The sequence below is a fragment of the Camellia sinensis genome, chromosome 13 (assembly GCF_055761805.1).
Source record: "Camellia sinensis isolate YWXY chromosome 13, ASM5576180v1, whole genome shotgun sequence".
NCBI lineage: Eukaryota > Viridiplantae > Streptophyta > Magnoliopsida > Ericales > Theaceae > Camellia > Camellia sinensis.
The window spans coordinates 6816980-6839784 of record NC_138973.1 but is presented as its reverse complement, the minus strand read 5'-3'; the positions used below and the strand labels follow the sequence as shown (position 1 = coordinate 6839784).

Here is a 22805-nt window from a genome sequence, read left to right as displayed (position 1 = left end):
ATTAGGTTTTTTTATTTATTTTAATTTTTTTATTTACATGTTGGGCATTTTTTTTTAACATTAATGCTTAATATTTTTGTATTTTTTGTTAAGTAAAAATCATAATTTTATTTGTTTTAATATTTTATATTTCTTTTATAGGGTAATAATTTAACAATCCCCACATTAACAACTATCATCAAAATAAACACAATTTTACTTAATCTTTCACTATCAATCATCTTACTATTAATCCCCCTCACTATCAATCCTTTCCATTCTACCTCTAAAAATAAACGGGCCTAAGCTTTCAATTAATAAAATAAGTACTAATCTAAAACAATTATCATTTGCTTTGATTTGTACAATATTACAAATTGACAAAAATTAGGTATTAACAACACCTACATTCAAAAACTGAATTGTCACGATTCAAACTCACCCCTAAAGGTTTAGGCCATAATTGGCTTGTACCTAGACCTCAAAGACAAAATTTCAAAAATATATATTAATATCAGAGTCTAAAGTGGAAGCAAAACAAAAATGAAAAACTACGTGATTCATTATAGATTTAATTACTATAATTCCCAACCAACCAAAATTAGCAATCTAAATCATTTAGTACGTACGAAGGTGATTTAGATTGTTATTCCACAAATAATAAATGAACATAAACAATTTTTACATGGAAAAAATCACAGTTGGAGCACCACCAATTGTGATAAAAAATCATGGGTGAAACGTCACTAATCAACCCACTATGAAGAAAGAAAGAACACAAATTTACTAAACAATTTACCCAAAGTTTGTAAAATTGTCTTCAACAATCCGTGTCTCTTTCACCAACACCTTCGTCTCGAAATTGATTAGCTTGATGTTGAATCCACAACATCCATGTCGAATCAACGACCACGAGCAGTTTCGAACGCCTTCAAAGACTCTAAGCTCAAATCTTCGGAATCTACCGAAGAAGAACACTCTTGTATTGAATAATCAAACAATCCTTTAATGTATATTAATCAAACCATGAGTTAAACTCAAACAAATATCAAAGAAACTAGCAAAAATTCTCAAGAAGAAAACCCTAATTCCCAAAAAGATGATCGGAAAGCTATGCCCTAAAATTTGACTGAAACTTAGCTTTATGAAAAATAGGGCCACAATGGTCGCTCGAGTGCAGGAACTATCACTCGAGCGATGAGATTGATACGCGTGTATTGCCTTAAGTGTCTTTGCTCGAGCCATCAAAAGGTTTGCTCGAGTGCACAATTACCCTTCTCAATATTTTTGCAAATAGCGAAAATTACTGGGACCAAAGTTTCTTCGCTTGAACCAAACTTCCTTCGCTCGAGCGAGCAAACCAAATTTTCAAGAAACTTTATAACTCGATATACAATGTTTGTTTGCTAAATTAGCAACACTAAGGGACCTAACAAAAAAGATTAATGTCCATTGAGCTGTGCATACATGATGAATTGAAATATTTAAAATATTCAAGAACACTTTTAATATATACAAATACAAATCTTATACATCTACATCTCACACACGTATATATATACATATACATAAGACTTCAATAAAATACACAGCTTAGCATGCCTGGCAAAATAAATCTAAAACCTCAACATGAAGGCACTCTTGGGTGGCGTGATGCAAATGGACGGACTTCGAAGTAAACTATAATGTTGATCTTCCAATTGCTTACCTACATATGTACAAGGAAGAGGGGTGAGCTAAAGCTTAGTGAGTAATACCAAAATAAAGAGGTTAATGAATGAAGTCCAGAATAATATAAAACATGTCTTTCATTTTCAAAACAATAATCTTTATATCATTTTCAAAACAAGGCACATGCCATATTTTACATTTTCAAATGTCATATAACATTGTTTCCAAAGCAAACATTTATCATATAAAAATCTATACATTTTCAAATGAGACATATATCTGAATCAAACCAAGCATTTTTCATATTGAAGTTCAACATCAAAACATTATACGTAGTACATCTAATTGAATACGAAGGCCCGAAAGCATAATCAAAGGGACCATGAAGGTCAACCAACGGGACCACTCGGATCAACATTAGAGATCTCTGTAATCAAATAACAAAGGGCTTTGGTATTGTTTCTCCCAAGCAAAGGCCTTATCAACGAAGGGCCACAGTATTGTTTCTCTCTGGCGAGGGCCTTATTAACAAATGGTCATGGTATTGTTTCTTCCTGGAGAGGGCCTTATTACTGGATGCCATGAATACATTTCGAAAAAGAACATTCATTCATTCATATAAAATAGTATTTCATAAACATTATTCATATAACAATTTACAACATACTTTTCGAACATATCTTTATAAAAATATTACTCACAGTAGGTTTGACTTGAATACAATTCCTCAAACACCCAACTTACGTAAAGCACATAAACAAACATATCGAAACACAATTATTACTCTCTTGATCACATATAACTTATCTTATTCTTTTTTTTCTCTAAGTAAACCGAATTCCTACTTCACTTATTCTTTCTCTATCTAATAAACCAATCCCTTACTTTGCTTCATAACTAATTACTTACTTTGGTTCTAAACTTATTCATTTTCAATGAGCCGTAAATCATGCTCACAAATGCTTGGGAAGAGATGAGGATGAAACATGAAAAAGATGTAATTTTCAAAATATGCAGAAATAGGCTTGACCGGACTGCGTTGTCTGCAAAAATACTGGATGCTTGTTATGTGCACTCGAGCGGTAGTAACCGCTCAAGCGGTCTGTAAATTTCTGGGCTCTGAAATGCAACAAAAAAGGCATCAAACACATTTCCAAACTTAAATTCTTGTATGTCCTGATCAAAATCGTGAAAATATTTTTAAAAACATAAATACATGCTCCTTTATAAACCATTTGCTCAAACCCATTTTTAATTTAACAAGGATTGAACCGAAACTTCCATGCATATAAATGATTTGAAACTCTTTTCTTCTTGTTTCTCAAAACATGAACTTGAACTATTAAATTCATGAAATTATTCCTTCAAAACTTTAAAAATTAACGACGCATGTGTAATTAATTCTCAAATTCAACAAAGATAATAAAAACCATGCTCAAAATGATGAAACACTACATAATTAATCAAGCATGTAAAACTTTTCAAACCTCTTTCCCTTTAAGAAAAAAACATGAAATTGAGGACATGAATTCATGGATTTTCTGAAATCTTATGCAATTTAAAAGCTTTCATGCACGTAAGAACTTTAAAATTCTAAACAAAATGATGAAATCTTCCTTGAATATGCATGTAGCTCAATTCTTGCTTTGAACCCATTTCTTACAAAAAACTATGGAATTAACTCAACAACTCTCTTGATTCATGATATATGGAGGATTTTCTACAAAATATAAGCATAAATTCCTTACCTAAGGTTTCAATTTCAAGATTTGACAAGTCTTGAGCTCTTTCTCTCTAGGAGCTCTCTCTCTAGGAGCTCTCTCTCTCTCTAAAGCTTGCTCCCAACACAATGCAAAATGAGTGCTTGTTTGGCATGCACTAAAAACGTGTACTTTTTTTGCATACATACACTTATTTGGGTCACATCAATCAACATCTATCCACATCTTTTCTTTACTTTTCTACTCATTTTTTTTACTTTTTTACACAAATTTTTTTTTTTAAAAGTCAAAAAATACACTTATTTAGAACATTCTAAACGTCTAACACTTGACTCATCAAAATACACAAACAGAATTCTCTGTACACCCACACCCAATTTTCTTAGCAGAAGACAAGTAAGAAATGACCCATCTTTTGACTTAAGGTCTCCAACACAAAAACATACACACAAGTGGGACTATCTTAACTCTTGATTACACAATTAGCTTAATTAAATCACAATTAACCATACTTAATCTTAATTGATCAATTCCCACATAAACCAATTAATCTAATTATTTTCAATTAAGGCCTAATTAATCATATTTAATTTTATTAATTTGAATCAGATTTTCAATCAACCTCCCAAAAGACTCTAAATATTAAATTAAACTTATTGTCATTATCAATTTTGGTTTCTCAAATCATTAAGGCTCTCAATTTCTAGTCAGACCCAATATTCTTATTAATAAATTACACATTTAAATTGGTCATCTCATAAGTAAATTTAATTCAGAATAATCTTAATTACAAATCCTCATTTCTTAATTAACTTAATTAATTCTAATTCGGACCCAATAAATCAAATCTTAATTTTTCTACACTGAATCAAATATTTAATTAACCTCCCATATGATCCAATACTTGAAATTAGACTAATTCAACTAATCAATTTCACCTCCTTAGGCCATTTAGGCTTTCAAAATAAATCCTTGACATAATCATACACGAATCAGACTCAATAATTCTCATAAATCCCAAATTAAATCAGAATAATGACTAATTAAAATCCAAATTTTCTTAATTAATTAAATTTAAAATATTATACGTGATGGAGTCGTCATATGAATAATCTAATCAACCTGTGTAATTCTATATATGAATAATTCTTCTCTCTTTTTTTCTTTTTTTTCCTTTATTGTTCAGCCTTGAAAAAAACTGACAAATCATGAAACGTACCATTCTTGGCTTACAGTCTTCTGTGTATCCTTATGAAGTTTGTTGTATTCATTGCAATTGCAGTCGAGCATGCATAGATTCCCGCCAAGCATAGGGTTGTCCAAACCAAGAAAAGGGTCTTCCACTGCCTTCCTGACACAAGAATTGCAAATGCAGTCGACACGAGAGCAATGATCGAGAGAGCATTTTTCCATGCTTGAAATGCTTTAACAACACTTCTGCATTCCTTGCAATGGATTAGATGCCGGAAATATCTGTTGGAAAGGTTTGGCGCGTACATTGTCCCGATTCCTCCCTTGGCCGGCAAAGAAGCTGAAATGCTGGCAACAAGTCCAGCCGGAGCGTGTTCCACCACAGCAGGCACTTTAGGCAGTGAAATTGTGCTGTGGCCGAAATGATAAGGCATCCCGTCCCCTACTTTGTCCATCCACTTCCTGTATTCTGCAACCCATGTGTCTGATGACCTTAAATTAATGTACAATTCTTTTGTGGGAACTTTTTCTTTCAACAAAACTTCGTTTTGGGATGAGAGAAAACCCATATCTTGCTCAAAAACCTTACTCGCGTTCTGATGGAAATACCATTTTGGGAACAATTTTGCGAGCGGGGAACTTTTTGTGCCTCCAAACCTCACAATGAGCAGGGATTTGCCTTGCCCAGATGGCGTACAAAGAAAGAGGCCCGAAAAATAGTTTTTCTCCCCCTTCTCATCAACAAGCTCTCGGTTGTTCTGTAGAACGCATGGTGCTTCAAACCGTAAGAAATTTGGCATGGATTGATCTTTTTCTTTGCCCCACCAACCCGCAAACCCTCGATCTGTTCTTTCAGTAACTTTGAATAGTAATGGTTGGGCATCTTCCCTTTTCGCCGTCCAATCAGTTCTATCGTGGGAGATAGGGATATGGGCCGGATCCATAAGGTTCTCGAGAAGTATGGAATGATCGTAAGGAAGTTCGTGTGTTGTTGAAGTATCTTGAAACCCGGGCCGGGCAAAATTTTCAAACCAAGGCAATTTACTAGGATTTGGCGGTATCTTTTGGGACATCCATACCCACACGACTCCTTGGGATTCCCGAACCTCATATGTTTTAAGACAAGCTGATTGGGGAATCCTTGCATTGGCGGGAAGCTGTGTGGAAAACATAATTGCGAAAGAAATTCATCAAACTCAATTTTCAGATGTAGAGGTTGGTTGGTAATGTACAAAACAACAGATTATAGGGACACGAAGCGTTATACAAACCTGAGGTATCCTCACACATTTACCCCCACCTTCAAATTGCCAACCGTGGTACAGGCATTCCAGCCTTCCATCAACCAACTGGCCTTCAGAGAGTTTTGCTAACCTTAATCAATAAGTTTCACAGACAGGGTTATGATGATAATCGGTTCGGGATTCCAAAATTGCTACATTCATGTAAAAAACTACCAAAATAGTTATTGTATGATCTCCAATTACAATAACCATGACCACCTCATACATAGAGAATACCATATCTTTGCAAAGTAACAAACAAGATCAGACACGAGGCATTCATCCCAAAGAATCAATACTAACTATTAGTTTATTCATTTGATTTGGGGTAGGAAACTTTTTGATACACTTCTCCTAGTCTAAGAAGTACAGACACTCAGTGAAGAATTCTAGTTAGGGATGATTGTTGCAAATTTTTTAGTACAAGACACGTACATCCATGGATTTCAATTGCATAATTCAAAAGATGTCCCATCATCTCTCCCTCACTCTCTGCCACAGACATACACACATACATGGTCTTGAATTAAAGTTCAAAGGGGCATGAAAAAGTTAGTTGCGCTACTAAAGAGTACTGAGGAATTTTAACATCAGTTTTAATCGAATCCTTCACTCTAACCTAAGCAATGAAAACCAGACTTACCCGAAATAGGTATATCATACTATCATATTAAGAAAGAACATTATTCTTCTAAATCACCAAACAAGGCATATGAGGCAACAAACTTGTTGAGGTATATAAACCGAAAAACCAGATGCCATTAAGCCGCATTAGCAATCAAAATCAAACTAAGATGCCTTATCATTCAATTAATTGAGTTGGCTCAAATTTAATTTCTGAAATCAAATTCCAAATCCACACAATCCAACACACCCTTTAATAGAATTTTAGTGCCTACACTATCATCTCCACAAGCTAAATCCACCTAATGAAGAACTTTTAAGATAAACAAGAACTTCAAAGATAAAAATCTTAAAACATTATCAATAGATTCAAAACCAATCATATATAGAGCATAATAAACCAAGATCATAGATATTGGGTAAAATTTACCTATGGAGACACCGATCTTCATGACACCGAAACACACCCTTACCATCTTGATACAGAACAAGCTGTTTATCAAAAACAGTGAGACCCAAAGGAGCATCTTTTGGAACATCCTCGGTTAGATAAAGTGGGTACCATTCCTGAGTCCAATCATAGTCCACTGAAACCCTCTCAGAACTCACGCCCTCTTCAGTAGAAGGACCCACAAGAACACTCTGTTCATCCCCTTCTGATCCTTCATCTTCTACTGCTAACCCACCACCAATCTCTGCCACAGCAGAGCATTTTGTCCAGTTCTTCAATGGGTGTGATTGATGATGGGGTTTGAATGGTTGGAGGAGAGGGACAACTCTGTTTGTTTGAATGGTCGTTAATGTTGGTGTTTTTCTGGGTGGGGGTGAGAAATGGAGGGTTTTCGAGAAGAAAATAACAGAGAAAAATGGCTGCAACAGAGCCATTGATATTGTGTCGAGAAGAAGGGTTGAGAATTGGGTGGGAGGAGTAGTTTGATGAAGAAATGAAAGCACAAGAAAAAGAGAGAGAGAGAGAGAGAGAGAGGTGGTAGCTTGTTGTCTTGGTGCACTGATGCTGGCCACAAATTTACAACTTTGGAGTGAATTTCAAATATTTTCTTTGACTGAGGTTTTTGTCCATTCTACCTATTTATTTATTTATTTATTTATTATTATTATTATTTAAGGAAATTGCAAATCAATATGTAAAATTAAGAACATTTTCAATGGTATTTGCTATTATTCGAATTTGGTAATGAATAATAGTAATTTGTCAAATTATAGCAATAGTCCTCGAATGATAAACATACTATTTTGGCAAATCTCAACTAATTTTTTCTCCAAATTTATTTAGATATAAGTTTTTTAGTGATTTTTATTTATTTATTTATTTTGTCTTTTGTGACATTTTTTTAATTGTTTGTAAAAAAAAATTATATATTTATCTTATACGCAACTAGACAAATGTAAAAAATGAATAAGAAATTGAAAAATTGAAAAAAAAAATTAAATACTCAAAATTAAATTGGAACATAAAAATGACATTACAAATAAAGACTAAAAATTACATTAAAAAATAAATGATACTGCAAAATTAAAAAATACATTCTCCTGTAATTATTCACCAAGAGACGGGGAAAAATAATAATTTGGATTGCTGACATTTGTGGACCACTTGGCAAAAATTTTAGGCTGTGTTTGGTTGTGTTTCCAAACAATGATTCTACACCCATATTAAAATATGATGTTTGGAACCAGTTCTCAAATCATGTTTTCAAAACTCTGCAGAAAACTCTGTCTCCAGTGCGATTTTCAAATTTTTTTTTTTCAAATTTGGCCTAACCGGTCGTCCCACCAAATGTCTCATTGGACGTCTCGCCTGTCGTCTGGCCGGTTGACTGGAATAGTGCAATTTTTTATTTTTTTGCAATTTACATATATTAATTTTTATATATTCAAAAAAAATATTTTTTGAATTTTAAAATTTTTTTAATGTGTTTTAATAGAATTTTGAGTTGTATATTTGGTTATGAGTTGTAAGTTTTTGTATCAAATATCATATGTCACATCAAAAATTCCTCACTCAATTCAAAACTCTCTCACCAAACAAATTTTCCACACTCAAATCATTATTCTAAAACTCACAAACTCAAAATACAACTCATACTCTCAAATCATATTTACAAAACTCTACCAAACGCAATCTTTATTTTTTCGCATTATGTAATTCATTTTCATCTGAGGGTCCAAATGAGAAATGTCCGTAGTCATTATCAAAAGTTCTTCCTTTTTGATCTCATGTTTTTGTCTTTTGATTTAAAGTTCTTTCATCTCCTACAGTATTTGAATCATTTTTTCTTCTCTTGAGACATCCTACTTAGGTATAGATTTTTTACTTTCACTAAACACCCACTAAAATTGTTGTAGCATCTTATGATTATACCTCATCGAGATGAGACAAACATTTGTGTTCTTGAATGATCATTCTGCAGTGAGTAATAATTTCCAAAAATTCTTTCTCAAAAATGAGTATGAGATTGCGAATTCCCAACAATTGGGTTTTCAGTAATGTGACACCAACGGCTCTATTGCTTTTCCAAGACAGATCACCACCATCCAAGTAATATCATTTCTAACGGTTGAGATGAATGATCCAGAATCATCCAGCCTATTCCAAGCTAAAAGTGACTCTGTTGTTCTCCCTCTCTCTCTCTAAAGACCAACCTTTCTCCCTCTCAGTCTCTCTCTCTCTCTCTCTCAATCTTCCTCTTATTCTCACTCTATCTCTTTTTGATCGGAGACGGTGCAAACTCCTTCCCACGGTGGGAACTTCTCTTTCTGCACTCTGGTACAGTCAATCGATGTCGTCTAATCCCACTCTTCTCTTTCTCTCACTCTTCTCTCTCTCTTTCACACACACACACATTCCTAGAATGGATCGGCAACATTGGACAACATTGAAGAGATGATCACCAATTCTAAACCAAGGACCACCAGATCTACTTTGAACTACCAAAACCAGATCTGCTCCCACCGTCGGCGATCTCTTTACCGCTTCCTTTGACATTATGATTCACCACTAGATCTACTTTGAACTACCAAAACCAAGTATTTATTATTTTCAATATTGTTCATATTTTGAGATTTGAAGTTATGAAATTGCTTGTTAAGCTGCAATGAAATTGTTAATTTTGTTTTGCTGAATATGAGATTTGTTGAATTTGTTTGAGATTTATTGATTGTTGGTGACTGATTTTGGTATAAAAAAAACTTTATTGATTTCGGGTAAATTAAAAAAAAAAAATTTATTGAAATTTTTTTTGGTGAATTTTGATTAAAAAAAAATGGTGAAAAAAATGGTGAAACATGTGACTATGTCGGGATTTCCCGCAGGGCAGATTTTTTCCTCCATCACGACTTTGGTTAGTGACTAGAATGTCACGACAGTGAGGAGTGGGATGCTTATTGGACTCCATGTGTTTATCTGCGGTAGAGACTGGTTATCATTTTTGACTGGGTTTGAGGGTTGTTGCTTTGCGTGTTTGTCTGGTGTGTTTTATTATGCGTTGTGTTTATTTGTATCTTTGCCCACGTATCCACCCCAAGTTTCCATCTCTAATCTATGATGGTAGGGGTTACTTGGGGACTAAAAGGATATATGGGCAAAGTTCGGTTATTTTGTTTTTCGGTTGTTCTTGTATTTACCCCCCTTTTTCTTAGGGGAGGTGTGCAGTGGTAACTTTGTTGGTTTTTTAATCTTTTTTTTTATTTGTTGTTGGGCGTGCCTGGGGTATGCCCCTTGTAAACATGTAAATTTCATTGTCTTTACTTTATGACTTACCCACCCAAAAAAAAAAAAAAAAAAAAAAAAAGAGAGAGAGAGAAGGACACAGTTGGTTTTGGCTGAGTTGGCACAAATAGCACTGTCAAAGCTCGTGTCAAATTTCAAGCAACCTTTGGCATTTCTCAAATTTGGCAGCTGGTATATTCAACTATTGAAGCATCATTTTTCACCACAACTACTATATTGGGGGTGTTTGGTGTGGCTTTTTTGAGCCAGCTTATGGCTTCTGGCTTTTAAAAAGTTATTTTGGACTGTTTGGTTAAATTTATTTCAAACAGCTTCTGATTCTAACAACTTATTTTAAGTCAAAAAAGCTGATTCTGAGAAGCTGCTCACCCCTTGTTTCTGATTATCAGCTTCTGCTGTGGACATGTTAATTTACGGTTATACTCTTAGATTTTTTTATTTTTTATTTTTTTAAAAATAGAAAAAGACCCAAATGGACTATAAAATACTATTATTATTTTTTATGAAAAATGTAGACAAATAATGAATAGTAAAAAATAAAAATTAATTGAAAAAGCTACACACAGCTTATTTAACAAACACTACTCAGCAACTTAAATCTATAATCCAACAGCTATACCAAACAGATTAACAGCTTCTGATTAAAGTCATAATCTATAATCTGTTAAGTTATAATCTATAGTCTGTTTTAACAGTTACACCAAACAGCACCATTATAGCAATGGTAGCTCTAATGACAAATTATTGAAGATGCTCTAATAAGAGCATCTTTGTGCTAAAGCTAAAAAATGACATGATTTTTTAAAAAGAATTTTCAATGATTATGTCAAATAGTGTGTTAAAATAGTTTTATGCCAAACCTTTGGTACAAAGTTAATAAATGTTAAATTTGTCACATAAGTAACATTTCATTATGATATGGTTTCTCTACTTTGAATGGTGAGTGAGATTATATACTCACCATTACATAGGCTTGTTTTGGAAAGTTAGCAAAAAATTAATTTTTGACTTTTTTTAGTTAAAAAAGTTAGTTTTTTTACCCAAGTTACTACTCAAAAAGTTAGTTTTTTTGATTAAAAAAGTCAAAAATCAATTTTTTACCAACTTTCTAAAACACCGACAATTCTTCTTGAATCTTGTTAATCAGACTGCAAAACCTGTGAACTAAGCCTAACCAACTCTTTTGACGGTGAGGCAAAAAATCTTGGGCCCAAGCTTGACCCAATGGGTTAATGTGTTGATGTTCGAGCCTACTTAAAAAAAAAACAAAAAAGTAAAGCTGTTTTTGATAGAGTTTTGAAACTTTAGTTCTACGTTTTAATTTGTACGTGACGTTTATTTATAGTTTTTAAAATTAATTTCATACTCATTTTTGCAAACTTTGTTCAAGGCAAAAAAATTTGGACTAATCGGTTGTTTTCCCAAGCGTCCGGCTGATAGTGTTCCTAGACATTTGGCAGGTTGACCGGGCAGTTGACCGGAACAGTATATTTTTTTTTTTTTAACAATTATCACCTGTTATTTTTTATATTTTAAATAAAAAAAATTTCAAAATTTTTAAATTTTTTTTATAAGCTATGATTAGAATTTTGAGTTATGTGTTTGATTATGAGTTTTAAGTTTTTGTATCAAATATCATATGTCACTTCAAAAATTCTCCACTCAATTCTAAACTTTTTTCAAAACTCATTCACCAAACAAATTTTTCATACTCAAATTATAATTTCAAAACTCATAAACTCAAAATAAAACTTCTATTTTCAAATTATATTTAGAAAACTCTGTCAAATGCTATCTAAATATTTTTTTATTTTATTTTATTTTTTTTGGTATTGTGCTGGACTAGACAAACTAGTCTCGAACTCAATCCAAACCTTATTTAGCTAGGGTCCGCCAACCCTTACTATTTAACACAAGTGTTAGTTTTTCAAGGAACATGAGACATTTTTTTACACTTTGTGAACCCCATCTTCACATTATCACTTTTCATATTATTAGAATTGCATTAAAATTTTCAAACATTATTTTTAATTTATTCTTAATTTATTTTTTTTTCCTGCTTATATAGCATTCCTTTTCTGAAACGGATTAGAATCATGACAATCAGATAAAACAATTGCAGTAGAGCTTTTCTTAGCTCTAGTTTAGAGTCTGCAAATCTAAAATGAATGTAGTTTGAGAAAACTCATCTCTTCTACTGTCAGCGTTGTATTAGTAACCCCCATCCAACTCCCCTGCTACCACCAAATCCCATAAATGCAGCTTTAAATATACATACATGCTCACTCACCATCACCAGCCTCTCTCTCTCTCTCTCTGGACTGGGTAAAATTTGAAGTGAGAGAAACAAAAAAAGAAAAAAAAATCACCAGATTCGGCACAGATAGAATAGAGCATTTGCTTTTCTTGTATCCTAATGGAAAAAAAACCCATTCTTACTTCTTGTTATCCAACAGCTCATTTCCAAAAACTTCTTATGCTTCTTGTCATCTTTATAGTTTCTTCTTCTTCTTCTTCTTCTTCTTCTTCTTCCAACCTCTCATTCGACTTCTATGCAGCTTCATGCCCACCTGCCGAACTCATTGTTAGAAACACTGTCAGATCAGCTTCTTCTGACGATCCTTCACTTCCCGGAAAGCTCCTTCGCTTGCTCTTCCATGACTGCTTTGTTGAGGTATATGTAATTGTTTTGTTTTCAACTAGTCTCCAAGAAGAAAGAGAGAGATAGGCAATGAGTTTGGGCTATGCATGTCTCTGTTACAATAAGAGTAAAAAGAGTAATGTTATATATAAATTAATAAATTTTAAAAACAAAGACACTTGTCATATTAATGAAGTACGTTCAGTTTTAATTTCTAAAATTTTGTCAAATTTATTAGTTTGTATAAAAATTTTCTAATTGTAATTCTATAAACGAAGAATCAACCACATAATTTTTTTTACAGTACATATCAGACAGTGAGACCCGTTAGTGAATGGGTTGTTATATTCAAATTGTGCAAATTATTTTTTTTTTTGTGGTTAATAGTATCGTTGATGTCTGTTAACAAGGGAAGCAAAAAAATGCACTCACAAAACCCAGCAGTACTATGCACCCAGAAAAAATATCTGAAAAGTATCTTGAAAGTGAAAAATATATCACATTGCATCAAATTTAAATTTATACCATACACATAATTTTCAGAATACCTTTTTAAATACTTTATGGAGTTACATAATTTGTTGTGAAGTTAAGAGATTTTTTTTTTTTTTTCCTTTTCATTGTGTGATGTTTACAGGGTTGTGATGCATCTGTGCTTTTAGAAGGAAATAAAACAGAGAGAACCGATCCAGCAAACACATCTCTCGGAGGATTCTCAGTAATAAACTCAGCAAAAAGAGTGCTTGAAATATTTTGCCCAGAAACAGTTTCTTGTGCTGATATTGTTGCTTTGGCTGCTCGAGATGCTGTAGAAATTGTAATATTGTCTAACTTATGATACATTTTCTTTAATCTGATACATTTTTGTACTTAATTTCTGGTTTGGTTTTTACTATTTATGATTGCCAAAAATAGACTGGCGGACCGGCGATTCAGATTCCAACAGGGAGGAGAGATGGGAGGGTTTCAGCAGCTTCAAATGTGAGGCCAAACATAGTAGACACAAGTTTTTCACTGGATGAGATGATTAAGCTCTTCTCCTCCAAAGGGTTGTCTTTGGATGACCTCGTTACCCTTTCAGGTACACAACCTTTTCAACTTCACACTTCATCCATTTTCCTATTTTGCCCTTCCTTTTTTCTTATTTTGTACATTATAAATATGCTGCATTATTATCATGGGTAAATTGGCCATTTTACATAAAAAGCCAAAAAATTAGCAATATTTTTAGCTTTTTGTAAGTTTATTTTAGCCAATAAATTTTTTAACTAACTTCCAAAGGATGCCAAGGTAAACTGAAAAAGTTGGTTATGTAGAAGGTAGTGGGTATTTTTAGCTTTTGATTTTTAATTATCAACTTTAAAGTTAAGAAAAACTGTATCAAACATGCTCATACAAAAAAAGAAAAATGGAAAAAAAGAAGTGTTTATTGAAATGGAACATGCATAGGTGTTCTTTCTGGCAAGAAATAAAAATTCCATGTGAAGCAAAATTGGGTGAATTTTTAGTTGTTTTGAACATTCAATTTCATGAGTTGGTCTATATAGAAAATTTACAGTACTAATGAGTGAATTGAATGAGTGATCAGTTGAGAGATATAAGTGAACAATTATTGTATGGCATCCCCCCACACATTGATGTAGATGCAATGCAACCTACCCCAATTTATAATGGGATACATGTGCATGTGTGACAATGTCATACAGTGCACTGAATAACTTTGGCACATAGTTAGTGAATGAAATAATTATTGAAAAAAATATAGAAGGTTGTATAGAAAGGATCCTCATTGAGAGAAAATTAAGAAAGGAGTTACTTGACGTTATCATTGCAGTAATGACACGTGCATAAAAGTTACGTGTACTGAACATATTGATATCTCACAAATTGTTCGCATAACCTTTTTGTGGTCGTAGGGTTTTTGTTACCATTTCACGCTTAGATCCTACAAATGATTCGAAAGGTAAAAATGTAAACAATAATACTCTGTACTTAGAAAAAAACTTTAAAATACTCAGAAATTTTATACATTTTTTTTTTTTATTTTGTTTTAAATTTCGACATTTTAATTATGATTGTCACATCTATTAATTATAAAAAGAATTGATAAAATCCGAAAAGAAGTAATTTAAAAATATTACTCAATGAGTACTTAAAGAGAGACAATTATTTTTTGTTTTTTGATATGTTAGCTGTAGTAGAATTCTATGAGCAGACTATACTCAATGAATATGGTGAAATTTCTCACTTGCTATGACATTGCAGGAGCTCACACCATAGGATCAGCACACTGCAGTGCATTCAGTGACCGATTCCAAGTCGATCCAAAGGGCAATCTCACACTCATCGACTCATCTCTAGACAAAAATTATGCATTGGAACTAACCAAACAGTGTCCAGCAGGAGCGAGCGCATCCATTACTGTCAACAATGACCCTGGAACTCCCCTCCTATTCGACAACCAATACTACAAGGAACTCCTAGCCCACAAGGGGCTTTTCCAATCAGACTCAGTTCTGCTTAATGACAAAAGAACGATGAATAGAGTTGTCGAGTTTGCAAATAAGCAGGCTAGTTTTTTTGATAGTTGGGGCGGGGCATTCTTGAAGCTTACTAGCGTTGGCGTGAAGACAGGTGATGAAGGGGAGGTCAGACAGTTGTGTTCTATGACTAATAGCAATGGGTGAAGAAATGGGGAAGAAAACTGCAAAAGAGAACTGCTTGGATGGCTGGAAAATCTTGTAGAAAGTCAACATAAGTATTGTCATTGGGCACATATATATATTCTAATTTTCATTTCCACTTGTATTTAAATCTTGAATTTGTGAAGGAATTAAGGAAAAAAAAAAGGAAAAGTATTATGCTTAGTCAATTTTCTAGGGGAAGTCTTAGTGCACGACATTTTTATTACTACAGAGTTTGGAGAAAATTAGATGCATGTAGCCTCACAACTACGTGCGAAGAAACTATTTCTGTGATTTAAACATGTGATGCAACATTACCTTAAACTAAAATTGGTTACAATGAAATAAATGTTATGAAAACTTTTCAAGTATAATTTACAATTTATAATCATATAACCAATCATTCATTTCATAATATAACTTACTTACAATTCCATCAAGCGAACTTTTGTTTCGAATTAGAGAAGTATATTCATGAACTTTTAAATTGTGTAATCAATTTCCAAAAACTTTTCACACAAAAATTGAAATCATGGGAATTTTCACACTCTACATTATTTTTATTTTTTTTAAAAAAAAAAAAAGTCAAAGCAAAAAACAATGTGAAAATTTTGAAATTATTCCAATCAGTTCAGTACCATGTCTTGGCTGGGACCCTGACTCAAGGGGGATCCAATATCACGGAACCCGACTGTGTCCGACCCGACCCAGCCCAGTCCATTTACTTGGAGCCGTGTTGTGTCTTTAGCTTTTCGTGTTCTTGATTCTATATGTGCTTGTTTTCACCAAGTTGCCAAAAATTGGAATCCTTTTGGCTTTATTCTGTTAAAGCAAATCAGTTGTAGGAAATGGGTATGATCTAGATGAAAAGATTACTTGTTTTGTATTATTGGGTGTTGATGTACAACAAGTTTTGTTTTTATGTACTAGAAATAGTTATGAATGAGGCCATTGCATTCACTCATTGAAAGCTCAGTGGCCTCTTTGAACAAAGTTTCAGTAACCCATTGTGGGGCAATCAAACTAGGAACTTTTAGTGATACATACACTGCAAACAATATTTTAAGTGGGTACTCAAAATGCAGAGAGTTGGGTTTTGCTCTCAAGCTGTTCGACGAAATTCCCGACAGAGATACTGTTTCATGGAACTCGATGATCGCTGGGTATGTAAATTATGGGAATTTAGGTAGTGCTTGGGAGTTTCTGAGAAGGATGAGAAGGTGTGGGTTTATGGTTGATGGACATACTTTTGGAAGCATACTTAAAGGCATTGCTTGCGAGGGCAGCGTTGATCTTGGGCTGCAAGCTCATTTACTCATTGTTAAGACAGGCTATGTGGGGAATGTTTACTCGGCGAGTGCTCTTTTGGACATGTATGCCAAGTGTGACAGGGTTGAGGATGCTTATAAGGTGTTCAAGGGCATGCCGGAACGTAACTATGTCTCCTGGAATGCCCTTATTGCAGGGTATGCACAAGTGGGTGATTATGAGACTTCGTTTTTATTGCTAGACTATATGGAGCGAGAAGGTGTGAGGATTAATGATGGTACCTTCGCTCCCCTTTTGACATTGCTTGATGATCCTGAGTTTTACAAATTAAATATGCAGATCCATTCGAAAATCATAAAGCATGGGTTCACATCTGATAACACCGTATGCAATGCTATAATTACTTCATATTCAGACTGTGGATCCATTGAAGATGCCAAGCAAGTGTTTGAGAGTGCTACCAACACCCAAGATTTGGTCACATGGAATTCCATGCTAGCATCTTACCTAGCACATAACAAAGGAGCCCTTGCGTTTAAACTCTTCATAGAGATGCAAGGGCTTGGATTTGAACCAGACATCTACACATACACTAGTATGATAAGTGCTTGTTTTGAAGATGCACATCAAAACCAAGGAAAATCTCTGCATGCACTGGTTATCAAGAAGGGGTTAGAACAATCAATACCAATCTCTAATTCATTGATAGCCATGTATCTCAAGTCAAATAGAAAATATGTGGAAGATGCGATAGAAATATTTGAATCCATGGGTGTAAAGGACAATGTTTCTTGGAATTCAATTTTGACAGGGTTTTCACAGTATGGGTTGAGTGAAGATACGTTGAAGTTCTTTCAAAAATTGCAATTGGGTCCGCTAGGACTCGATCACTATGCCTTTTCTTCTGTCCTTAGATCTTGCTCAGATTTGGCAACTCTCCAATTGGGTCAACAAGTTCATGCCTTGGCACTAAAATCAGGCTTTGATTTGAATGATTTTGTAGCTAGCTCTTTGATATTTATGTATTCCAAGTGTGGGATCATTGAGGATGCTCGAAAATCCTTTGAAGCGACCCCTAAAGACAACTCAATCATTTGGAACTCACTCATCTTTGGGTACGCACAACATGGGCAGGGTAAAGCTGCGCTGGACCTGTTCTTCCTAATGAGAGACAGCAAGGTAAAACTGGATCATATAACTTTTGTTGCAGTTTTGAATGCATGTAGCCACATTGGTATGGTAGAAGAAGGTTGCAGTATTCTAAAATCTATGGAATCTGATTTTGGAATTCCTCCCAGAATGGAGCATTATGCTTGTGGGATTGATCTTTTTGGGCGGGCTGGGCGCCTAGAGGAGGCGAAAGCCTTGATTGAGGCAATGCCATTTGAACCAGATGCAATGGTATGGAAAACTCTGCTGGGTGCTTGTAGGATTTGTGGTGATATTAAGTTGGCAACTCAAGTAGCAAGTCGTTTGCTAGAACAAGAGCCTGAAGAGCACTGTACTTATGTTCTTCTCTCTAACATGTATGGGCTCCTCAAGAGGTGGGATGAAAAAGCTAGTGTAAAAAGGTTGATGAGGGAGAGGGGGGTTATGAAGGTACCTGGTTGGAGTTGGATAGAAGTTAAAAATAAGGTCCATGCTTTTAATGCTGAGGATCATTCCCACCCTTGCTGTGAGGAGATATACCAAGTGTTGGAAGAATTGATGGATGAAATCAAGAATTTTGAAAATGCTACTTATTTAGAACTTATTTGTGATTTGGATTGTCTGGACTGATGTTGTGATTGAAGATGCTCATTAACTGACTTCAACTTTTAATGGATGTTGACTAATGACTGTTAATGCAAGAGAACTGTGTTTCAGGGTATCTAAGTTTGTTATTCTTTGGTAAATTTTTGTTGAAATTTATGTAATGGTAAAATATTCGCTCAAAGCATATACCTTGACAGGAAATTATTATTTTGTTTGCAGTGTGGGAAATCAAGTTTGTGTGTTGTACAATTCTTTGAAATTTGGTGTGTCATGTGCAATGCATAAGCCTAAAAATATGGAATGGCAATTTGGTATCAAGGCATATGAACATGTTAATTATGGAAAAGTTTGTTATCACACAAGTATTGTCATGTGCAATGCAATATGGAATGGCAATTAATATTAAGGCACATGAATATGTTAATTGCTGTAAAATTTATCATCACATAACTATCTTTGTATTCATGTTTTATCTATTTATCTTGATAAATGGGCGTAGTAGGCATAGATATGTGTGTTGACATCAGATGCTAGAGATGTCATAGTAGACATTATCTTTGTGAAGCTAGGCTAGCAGTTCTACAGTAAATTGTAGACTGTAGAAAGACTTGTATTAAAAATAACATATATGTGAAACAATCATGTTGTTTTATTAGCAATTATGACAATATGCATTTGTTGTATTTTACAATATATCTCAACTGTATATCTCATTCGTGTTTTTTTTGATAAAATAGTCTGCAGCATATCTTTTATAGTTGGATGGATGGGGTCATAAATGCAGTCAATTTTAAGCTCAAGAGGTCGGAATACTGATTCTTTGAAGGGAATACCTATATGCTGTTTTGTCATTTTGCATTCTCTTGGGTCTTGCTTTGTGTAATTCATAAGCTATCATCGCCTTAGCCCTTTAATCTTATGACCATTTTTCTTTTCTTCAAAGCAAAATAGGTTATATGGTATCATGGGTTTGACACCTACGCTGTGTTTGGTTGGGGGATTTGGAAAGGGAAATGGAAAGGGAAATGGAAATGAAAGGAAAAGGAGAAAGAATTAATAGAATTCCAAATCCCAACTATGTTTGGTTGTGTTGGTTATAAAATAGAATTGATGTCCTAAAAGGTATCCTATTTCTTTATTTATTTCTCACCCCCTTTCTTTTCCCATATATTTTTTATTATAACCAAACATAAATAGGATTACATTTCTCATTCCTTTTCCAAATCCCACCTCAAAAACTCCAACCAAACACAGCACTAAGTTCTCAATTAGATATGGCATATCGTGTCCAATATTCTGTATTATGTAATATATTAATGACTCTGCAATTACCTAACTGGGTGAGATTCAATTTGGCCAAGTTTTTTAGTGTTCTAACCAATAATAATTTGAATAATTTGCTTTAGAATCCAACAATAATCATAATTCAATTTAAGGTATATTAGTCTTTCATCGTTGATGCTTGGTGATCGTGATCCTCATCTCGTTTAGCTCTGAATGATAGATTTATTTGCCTTCAATAATGCCATTTTGCAGTTATGGGCTTATTAATTATTTGTACTTGCTCCTCGGTAGTTAAATGCTGGGAGGTGCAAGTTGTCTTGCTCTTGAGTCAATTGTTGATTAATTTGTTGGATGCATTGTCGTAGTAGTAAAATTATTCAGTGAACAACTTAATAATTTAGCCATTGCCTACCCAATTCAGTTGTTGATTGCAGGGGTCAATAAATCTTTTAATCTTAGCTGTATTTTTTTCTTCTTCTTGTTTGGTTCTAGATTAGTAGAACTAACGTAATATATTACAGATGGTATTTGCTATAATGAACAGATTAATTGTCATGATTTACCACCTCTTTGCAGATTGATTCTCTGTCTCTCAAGTCTCGTCTTTTTTCTTTATCAACTGATTATAATTACACCAGCAGAAATGTATTCATGTATATGTATACATCTACATGTTTGTATATATGTATGTATCTCAAATATATTGAGTGTGCTTTACATTTATATATAAATGTGTTTACTAAAATGAGTTGTTCCTATTATATTATTTAAATGGGTTCTATTTCAAATTTTAAAGTTTCATCCCTACATGTGATATCTGGTATTATATTTTGATCAAATTTATTAGTTTGCATAATAATTGTTGTTTTGATAATGAAATTGTACCTTTAGATGCCACTTCCCAATACGGATTTTCACGGGTGTCGATCAATTTTGATTGAGATATTAATGTTTAAGACATCTTAATATGCACACAAAGACGCGTAACATTGTGAGACATAAGGAATCTAGAGAAGCCATTGGCTTTTGGAATCATCCTATCAATCATGCAAAAAAATTATTTTGTTCTTGGGGTAATGCCTAACAATTCAAAGTCATACAATCACATAAATTTTTGCATTTAGGGACAAATTATCAATCATGCAAAAAAATTATTGTGTTTGGGATGATGCCTAACAATTCAAAGTCATACAATCACAAAAATTTTTACATTTAGGGACAAATTTTACGTAATTATGCGACTTTTAAATACACTGAATATTATTCCAAGAATATAAAATAATTTTTCCATGTCCTAAAAAATTATAACAGCAAGTTGTAAAGATGATATATATATATATATATATATATGGATTTTCTTGCCCACTGAAAGTACTTTATCTCTTCTTTCGAAGAAGATAAAAATTTCTCATCCTTTTCTTTGGAGAGTTCCATTGACTATTTAGCACTGATTCATTATTCACACTGATTCATGCTTCACACCTTGTCATCAATCAAGTATATATGACATTCTTGCAATCAATCACCTTTTATGCATATGACAATCACCTCTGAAAATATTCAATAATTTTTGTCTGGTCAAAATATCAACAGTTTAAGCTTCTTTCACTTTAACCTTCGCTTGGTGTGGTGTATATTTTTAATTAATATCATATAATATGTTTTCATTAGAAAATTAGTTGTTTGGAAACCTTTTCGATACCATGTCCTTCGAGAACATGCATTGGATGTGAATTAAGAATTGTAATTAATAGTTGTTTAAAACTGATGGTAAATTATCAAGAGATTATAATAATTAGACTTAATTTTTATCAAGTCCTATTAAAAATAAATTCTAATAAAATCGTCGATAAAAATAATTTTGTGACAATCTTGCATGTCGCTAAAAATTGATAATTAGTAACTTTTTTGTCACATTTTTTTTTATATAAATTGTCGCTGAAATTTACAATTAGTGACTTTTTTTGTGACAATTTTTTCAAAATGTTACTAAAAATTAAAAATTAGTGATTTTTTTAATAATATTTAATAAAAAATATTATTAATTATCGTAGAATCTTTTGGATAATAAGTCTACCGACCTATATATAAATAAATCTCCCTTAAACTTAATCTATGATATCGATCTGCGATATGCATGTGAAGAGCAGTAGGGACAATTTTGTAAATTTATTTGTTTATTTACTTGGTTTCGTAATCTTGTTGTAATCGTGTTGCGTTCCTTGTAGCGAGTTGTGCTGTGAATTTTGTAAACTCTCAGGCTTGTGGGTTTGGAATCGTTTTTAAGTGCAAGAAAGGACAACAATTGATAACTACAATTTCTATTAGTGTTTTTAATCAATAATTCACTTGAAAACATATATTTTAACAAATAAAAAAGTGATTGTACGATATTGCTCTTGTTCATCTTTGGAATTACAGCTGGCTTGTTTTCATTTTTTAAAAAATATTTTTCAGAAAATTGTATTTTTTTTATTTTTCATATTTTTTTTTTGTTTTTACTGAATTTTTTAATATTTTAAGTATTTTTTTTACTTTTTAGACACACCTAACATAAATACACTTAAAAAGTAAAAAAATTGTAAATTTTTTTTTAAAGAATTCACTAAATACAAAAAATATAAAAAAAAATATAAGAATTCAGTACATTTTTTTTTTGTAATTTTATGTATTTATTATTTTTTTAAAATATTTTTTTACAAATTTTTTACTTTTTAGATACATCTAAGTAAAGTGCATCTACAAAAATAAAAAAAAAAATGTTTAAAATTTTAAAAATATTCACTAAAAACAAAAAAATGCGAAAATCAAAAAACTCAATTTTTTAAAAATTCAATTTTCAAAAAATTTAATCTAAAAAATTTAAACTAAACACACTAATTATTATTATTATTTTTACCTCTCTTGTGTTCTTATATTGAATTATACCTTTTAAGTATGGGAAATGTTCTT

At 32.9% G+C, this 22805-nt stretch overlaps 3 protein-coding genes across 3 annotated transcripts; 2 read left to right on the top strand and 1 right to left on the bottom strand.

The window, feature by feature from the left end:
• Nucleotides 1–1409: 1409 nt before the first annotated feature.
• Nucleotides 1410–7535, bottom strand: LOC114256682 (protein TIC 55, chloroplastic). Its single transcript, XM_028196354.2, has 4 exons — nt 6900–7535; nt 5834–5936; nt 4591–5719; nt 1410–1687 (listed from the first exon to the last, which is right to left on the bottom strand). Exons 1-3 carry the CDS (start codon nt 7352–7354, stop codon nt 4601–4603), a joined length of 1677 nt encoding a protein of 558 aa, XP_028052155.2. The 5' UTR covers nt 7355–7535; the 3' UTR covers nt 1410–1687; nt 4591–4600.
• A 4977-nt stretch (nt 7536–12512) lies between these two features.
• On the top strand, nt 12513–15733 carry LOC114256683 (Peroxidase superfamily protein). The gene is made up of 4 exons (XM_082901344.1): nt 12513–12894; nt 13499–13678; nt 13777–13942; nt 15127–15733. The coding sequence occupies exons 1-4, from the start codon at nt 12637–12639 to the stop codon at nt 15546–15548; spliced, it is 1026 nt and encodes a 341-aa protein (XP_082757470.1). The 5' UTR covers nt 12513–12636; the 3' UTR covers nt 15549–15733.
• Nucleotides 15734–16190: 457 nt separating this feature from the next.
• Nucleotides 16191–18828, top strand: LOC114256684 (Pentatricopeptide repeat (PPR) superfamily protein). The gene has a single exon (XM_028196356.2). It carries the CDS (start codon nt 16488–16490, stop codon nt 18591–18593), a length of 2106 nt encoding a protein of 701 aa, XP_028052157.1. The 5' UTR covers nt 16191–16487; the 3' UTR covers nt 18594–18828.
• The last annotated feature ends 3977 nt before the right edge of the window (nt 18829–22805 follow it).

What these genes read in the sequence shown, in the direction of transcription:
- LOC114256684 (XM_028196356.2), top strand. Translation starts at nt 16,488, where the DNA reads ATGAGGCCATTGCATTCACTCATTGAAAGCTCAGTGGCCTCTTTGAAC.
- LOC114256682 (XM_028196354.2), bottom strand. Translation starts at nt 7,354, where the DNA reads ATGGCTCTGTTGCAGCCATTTTTCTCTGTTATTTTCTTCTCGAAAACC. An exon ending in GAAGATCGGTGTCTCCATAG is followed by an intron (nt 5,937 to 6,899) that starts GTAAATTTTACC and finishes TTATTGATTAAG; the next exon opens with GTTAGCAAAACTCTCTGAAG. An exon ending in AATGTGTGAGGATACCTCAG is followed by an intron (nt 5,720 to 5,833) that starts GTTTGTATAACG and finishes TTTTCCACACAG; the next exon opens with CTTCCCGCCAATGCAAGGAT.
- LOC114256683 (XM_082901344.1), top strand. Translation starts at nt 12,637, where the DNA reads ATGGAAAAAAAACCCATTCTTACTTCTTGTTATCCAACAGCTCATTTC. An exon ending in CTCGAGATGCTGTAGAAATT is followed by an intron (nt 13,679 to 13,776) that starts GTAATATTGTCT and finishes TGCCAAAAATAG; the next exon opens with ACTGGCGGACCGGCGATTCA. An exon ending in TGACCTCGTTACCCTTTCAG is followed by an intron (nt 13,943 to 15,126) that starts GTACACAACCTT and finishes ATGACATTGCAG; the next exon opens with GAGCTCACACCATAGGATCA.